Source organism: Candoia aspera, chromosome 6 (assembly GCF_035149785.1).
Source record: "Candoia aspera isolate rCanAsp1 chromosome 6, rCanAsp1.hap2, whole genome shotgun sequence".
NCBI lineage: Eukaryota > Metazoa > Chordata > Lepidosauria > Squamata > Boidae > Candoia > Candoia aspera.
This window is the reverse complement of record NC_086158.1, coordinates 18,868,465-18,875,545: the sequence shown is the minus strand read 5'-3', so window position 1 is coordinate 18,875,545 and position 7,081 is coordinate 18,868,465. Positions and strand designations below refer to the sequence as shown.

At 34.7% G+C, this 7,081-nt stretch overlaps 1 protein-coding gene across 1 annotated transcript in view; it reads right to left on the bottom strand.

The window, feature by feature from the left end:
- Positions 1–4,105: 4,105 nt before the first annotated feature.
- Positions 4,106–7,081, bottom strand: part of SI (sucrase-isomaltase) — a 114,689-nt gene continuing 111,713 nt past the window's right edge. Inside the window, exons 47-48 of the mRNA XM_063306487.1 lie at positions 5,840–6,013; positions 4,106–4,766 (exon numbers count right to left, since the gene is read on the bottom strand). Of these exons, the coding sequence (XP_063162557.1) occupies positions 4,704–4,766; positions 5,840–6,013 (237 nt within the window). The 3' untranslated portion in view covers positions 4,106–4,703. The remainder of the gene's footprint in view (positions 4,767–5,839; positions 6,014–7,081) is intronic.

Below are 7,081 nucleotides of genomic sequence, written 5' to 3'. Positions count from 1 at the left end.
CATCTCAGTGTAGATAAACACTGTGATTTTTTTTTAATGAAGTCTAAGCCACACAATCTTCTTTCCTATTTGTTGACATAGAGCTATTAGCACTTTAACTGCTTCTTGTCCATGAGCTTTAAACAATTCTGTAAGTATTTCATCTGCCTCTGATGCTTTTCTATTTTACAGCCGGGGTATTGATTGTTGTCACACATTTTAGCTGAGCCTGTTCCTGAATAAATCATTTTTCTATAATTGTTGTCATTCTATAACCCCTCTTCTAAATGGTGTGTGTGTGTGTGTACGCACGCATGCACACACACACACACACACACACACACATTCTATCCTCCTGTAGCCTCAGACTATCCCAGACAGTATCTTACTATATTCCTCTATTTGTAGATATTCTTGGAAGAGGCTGATTTTCTTCTCCTTTCTTACTTAATATTGATCATTATACAACTTTTCTTGATACATACATGATACATGATTGTTCAGAAAGCCACTTGGATCATTTCCTTTTTGATTTTTTTTCCCAGGACAGTAAGTCTGTTTCATGATGTCTCTTATCTCTTCCCTAGCTCCTCAGATTCTTTTCTGCATAAGCTAAGCATTCTAAATCTGTTTCTTATATAACTAGAAAAGGTCTTTCTTTTCAGACTCCCAAATAAGATACTCTTTAGGAAGGAGAACATTTTCACATTCAGCTCCTTCAGCATTTCCCACAGCTGCACTGCTTTTCTCTTATTCCCTAAGTGAACCCAAGTTGAATTGCTCACTGCCAGGCAAAGAATTCCAGTTGCTTTTTCATTAGCTCTATCCTAAATTCTTTACTTCTCTGCTAGTTCTCCTGGTCCACAGAGTTTGTAAGATGGTGTTGTTTGCCTTTCAAAAGTATTTTTATTTAAAACACCATTGTTCAAATTCAAGACTTTCTCAACTGCCTGAGATTACTGTCCCATCTCTACAATGAAGACTCATTGCTTTCTCACACAACTTTTAAATTTATGTGGGCAGTTTTCTCATTTTCTAGGCCCATAACCCTTTTGTAGAAAAGAAGTTGATGTAACTCTGATTGGATATCACAGATATAAATATTAATCAGAGCATCTCTGTGTGTGTAATAAAACCAAGCCTCCTAAGAGTATGAAATAGATTTGTAAGGTCTAAAGAAACAGATAAAGTTTATTAAGGAAATTATATGTGCAAACAGAAGGCCTATAAGAGGTTTATTTTGATTTTGGGACAATCTGCTCACACTTAATTTGAAGGGCAAAAAAGAAGCATTGCAACTGTATGATTCTGGAAATGTTCTCCTCTGAAGAGTTAATCCCTTTTATTATTTGTTAGCAGTCTGCAATGCTGAATTCATGCCCTCAACAATAATAATATACCATAAATACAATTTCTGAAGATAATGTCTTTCCCAGTTCAGAGAGCTGTAAATTCACATAGATATATTAAGTATGTTCTGCATTCAGGAAAGCCCAAATGAGATTAACCTTTGGATCAAAATAACTGAAATAGGTTTCAGGATTTAAGATTCATGAAATTAAGCACCAAAACACTCATACATACAAATAATTGTTTTGCAAACATAACATGTATGGGTATTTGCATGATTCTCTCATTTTTTTTTAGTAAGAATAATCTGTTTTGCTTAGTATTTTACTGGTAAATTAACTATGCAGTTTTATAATTTATTGTACACTTGTCCTCTTTTCTATCTTCTCCCCTGATCTATCTATAACAGTTCTGTGAAAATGCATTCTCCGCATTTGTTTTTTCTGAAGTTTTGCATATCTTTGCTATTGAATGTTCAATCAATCAATTTTATTTCTGTCTTTCACCAGCATGAAGGATAGGATAAACAATAAAAAATGAATCACAAAAGCATGAAATGATTCTATCACATAAAAGCACCATCATATTAGATATTAACAGTACAAGGTGTAGAAAATAGAAGTACTAGAAAGTACCTGTGAAAGTTAGATCTATAAACTGAACGTGTGGGTCATACTGAGATAAAGGACATTTGAATAAACAATACCCAAATTTGGTGCTTGTTTCATTTATTTCATATTCAAAACATCCAACACGTGAAGTGCCAGCGTGAACGTCCTTGTAATTCAGTCATTTCTATTAAATGGATAGTTAGGGGAAGTTATGTGAGAACCTTTGTAAAGAATTTTAGGTGATGTAGGCCAGTCCTGCCCTACATAATTCTCAGACTTTAGCTCCCATCATCACAATGAAGTTCTCACCACACAGATTCCAAAGATACCTCATATACCACTAAAAAAAAAAATTCTGAAGGTCACATTAAAAAAAAAAAGTTCTCGATGCTTATCAGTATGAAAATGCTCCCCAAACCACTTCTAAAACTCTGGGTTTCACTGATCCATCACCAGAAATATGAAATACAGAGGATGTGGGGTATTAACAATTCTGACCAAGAATGGCTGCCCTGTCAAAATCACTCCAAGACTGCAGCGTAACATTGCTCAAGAAGTCACAAAGAACTGCCGAAAAACCTCTTTCATCCTGACTAAAGTTAATGTTCATGATTGCACAATCAGAACAGCACTGAGTAAAAATGGGATTCTTGAAGCCTTGCTTTTTATCTCTTAACACTTCGGGGGGCAGGGGGGTAAATGGCCCAGTGTTGATATCTTGGGTGGTTGAACTCAGCTTTGCCCACTCTGGAGCCTTGGGGAGGTCCAGAAAGACAGAGCTAATGGCTGCAGTTGTTGTTTCTGTTTGTAGCAGTGAACAATGTAAGATCCTGGAATATGTAAAATATAAAGTGAAAATCCTGGGCCTGGAAACCACTGAAGGACATATCAGATAATACTATTATTAATGTGTCAAATAAGTTTGTCAAAGAAAGGAATCCTCCTTCTCTTTTAGGAAGATGGCTTTAGGCCATATCAAATGCCTACGTAGACATACTGACTGTAACCATACTCTTTTTAATAATAACAATCAATATCCTATGGTTGAATTGTTTACACTGTTCTAAAACTCTGTCTCTGTTTGCTGAGACATTCCTTCTCCTTGTTCCTACATTCCATGTGCCAGCACTGCACTAATACAGTAAGGCTGTACCAATCATTCTTCCAGGGGTCATATTTATAGTCTTCTCATTACAGCTTGGGTACAAAGCATACTCCCTAAATGTGTGTGTGTGTGTGCATAATGCTAATTTGTATTATAGCCTTATTTTTGTTTGCTAATAATTTATGAAGTTTATCTTGATTTATAAACTGCCTGGACTTTTCTTCATGACAATGCAGGCATAATCCCACAAAATCTGTTTTTTTTTTTGTATGTATTTATTCATTTAATAATTCTTAAACATTCTTAGATATTGCTCCACCCAAATCAGTCTATGAATATCTATCTTATAATATGAGAACTTAGTAATATCAGAGTCAACCCACCAGGACAGAGCATTAATAAAAAGTACATAGAAGTAATTTCCAAAAGCAAATGAAATAGCTTTACCTTTAATTGCATCTGGAAAAATACAGACCAATTTGATTTTAATGACATAATTTAAGGAAATATTCCAACCTCTACCTTCAAAATCAGTTAAAAGATATTTAGCTCTATCACACACAGACAAATAAAATGATAGCAATGATTTTATTGATGAGCCAGGGTAAAATAAATACATGATATAAAACAGTGTCTTATAGACCAGCCCAATGCATTTTTAAAAAGTTAGGTTGTTCTCTGCTTAGCAGGATTTTCTCCCAGATAGGTGTGTGAAGAATTGCATTTTAATTATGTGGAACTAAGTTCCATTGAATTCAAAAATACATGGAGTCATCCTTAACTAACTACTGACAGAACAAACAATTCCTTTAATCCTTTTATCAGTACCCTAATGTTTACCTCCCGTATGCGGCCACAATATTCAAAAGTGGTTTGTGCTGGTCCAGAATGAAATATTTGACCAAAGAATTTAGTTGAGTAGTACTTCTTGGTATCCAGGTATAAGCTGGGCAAATGATGGGGTAAGATATCTCCTTTGGAACAAGCTGTTATGGCTTAACTGAATCTTCAGATCTTGCTCACACAATATATTTAATGTAAAAAAGGAAAAGAAAAGAACTCTGTTTCCAATATTGACTTTTACTCAAATATAAAGGCATTACAATAACAGTCTGATAGCAGTAATTCACAAGGCCTTATGAAGAGCAAAAATACCAAGTTATGCCTGATACAAAGAATGCCAATTCTAATGCAGCATTACAAATTATAGAATATAAATTGGTTTTCCATTCAGAAAACATTTTTTTTTCCCCCCTGAAATAACATGTTGTTGGAGTCTTAAATGGGAAAGCTGTTTACTACTCACAAGGATTTCCATATGTTTTAAAAATGCTGAACTGGAATTGCAATGAACCTTTTACACACATATTAACGTTGGCATTGAGATGAAGTTTATCAAAGATGTTGAGTTAGCACTGAGTTGAACACTTCACACTATTGATGGATTTAGGGTGAAATATGGACTTCTACCCTTTGGTTACTGAAATATGTGAAGTCAGATATTACCTACTCATTAGTTGTAATAGAGTCATACTAGGGTTACTGAAATGGTTGGATTCGGGATGAATCCAAAAATGAACTCTTAATCACGTCTAAGAATGATAAACCTGTGGTAAGTACAGATGACAAAAATATTTCTTTGTATTGTATAAGAGATTCTAGTCCCATCGCAGTGAATATGCTTGTCCCAGGAAAAGGTGAAGATCTGTAATATGCATTGCCTTTGGAAACAAAACAGTTGAGATGATAAACTTAGTTTAATGCCCTTGTGTATAAATAGAAAGTCATTTATATGAAGTACAATTGATTTCTTGCATCATAGATTTACTTATAAGTATATATAATTAAGTAGAAAACAATGAAATTTGGGGGAAGAAGGATATCATCCCCAGTCAGATCTGACCACTTTGTTTTTTACTACGATTAACTGCCCTTTGATTGGCTATGCCACACATCCATCCTGCTCACATGCCATAGTAGGACTGGCATGTCTGTGCCATAATATAAGAAAAAAGGGAGGCCTTAAGGCACAGTAGTCAAGGTGGTTTGGAAAGTCAAATCTGTCAGGCCCAGCCCAAGAATGACGAAGAATCAATCCAGTCAAACTTCAGTTCTTTATTGGCTAGTGCTCTATAGACAGAATCTTGCTAGACTAAAGCTACTCTACCTAACCTAAGGAGAAATAACCTGGGAAAGCTCTAGCGCGGGGCTATTCTGAACCTCATGGTTTTCTCACAATCGCTTCCTGGACTGTGTCTCCTCTTATTTTGTCCTCCTCCTTGGAATGTGCTCCTTCCTTCCTGAGAACCAGCAGCATTACTGAAATCTACCACAAATCTAAGTTAACAAATTGTAACCAGTCCAGGGAAGAAGTAAGACTGAAGTCTGGTGAGGGAGAAAATAAAAAGAAACTAAATTCAAGTGATGAGGATGGATGGATGGATCTCCACAGTTTCACCATCACCTGCTCAGGCCAATACCTGAAGATTCCAGTGCATCATGACACTAATGAATTTGTTTGGCTTTAGAAGTAGCTTAAATAAGCTCATGGAAAATGCATCTATTGATGGCTATTAGTCATCATGTTTTCTTGAGGGTCAGAGATATCAAATTTCCTAATGAAAATAATGGAAAACACAGAACAGAGTAGCCATCAAATATTACTTGCTCATTTTCCACAGACAACCACATAGACACTGTGGGAAACTGGATATTGAATCTCAAAAGTTTTGGTCTAATAGAACAGGAATGTTTCTATATCCTTAATGTTAAGATTATTATTATTTTTCCTTACCTTACTTGAAGAATTATATGTTACTTTGTGAGAAGCTGGAAATATGGCATCATTCTGAAATACAACCACACTTGGAGGGGTTTTGAGCTGTGCTCCTAAGATTTTAACTTCACCAAACTTTAAGTTATTTGGGTCAAAATATCCTTGGTGGCTGATCCTGATATCCAAGACATTCTGAAAGACAGTTCCCCAATATTTTTATTTATGAATTTATTTTATAACTATTTGCCATCATCTGCATTTGGTTCTACCATGTAATCTAGTACTGAGGCAGTAGGATGAGAATGGAAATAACAGTGGGAACATTGGCAAAGAGTTAAGACACTTATGACTTAATGATACTAGCTTCTCAAAATCTGTGTACACACAAAGGCTCAGTGTGTTGGGTTGTTGGCCAGATTTTAGAGATTATTACTGATCATTGTAAGTCAAGTCAAACCTTTATTATGGCCTATGGGCCAGAAAGCACAACAATAAATACCTGTAATTATTAATAAAACTTTTTTAAAAATTGCAATAAAATTACATAAAATACATTGTTACAGTAACTGTAGTACAAACAGCAGTGGCAATCACAAAAATCTGTGCTAAACACTAGTCCAAATGTATCTTTGCCTGTTTATTGTTGTGTTTGGGTTAACATGGCCCACTTTCACTGGGGACTACCATGCTATTCTTCTTGTTTCATATAACTGGAGTGAGCTTGTTAAGTAAAGAAAGTTGCTTCAGAGTAAAAGAGCATTTGGACTAAAACATACAGGTATTATTCAAATTTAGATAAAATAGACTAGAAGCCCTAATTCATACCAAGTGGGTATAGGGGTAGGGCTTTTTTCCTTCTTCTTTAATGGTCTCCATTATTATCAAATAATACTTAAATATTTTATTAATATTTAATATGAAATACTTAATACTAAAAATACTTATCCACAAAGGCACATATATAATTTTCCCTATTATAAATGAAAACTAAGGATACTGATTAGCATTCCAAGGCATTATATTTATGAACAGATAGTTCTGAAATCACACATTATTAAAGCATGAGAAAAAAAAAATCTGAATGACTGAAGTTTTCAGCAAGATAGCTGATAATCAAACTTATAATTAATTAACTTTAGCTATCTTTTTTTATTCCTAGATCATATCTGAAAGCACAATATACATCCCTTGCTCAATTGATCAAATTAATAATTTGAGGACTTAAAGAAAAGGGGAGAGCCAGTTTGGGGCAGTGGTTAA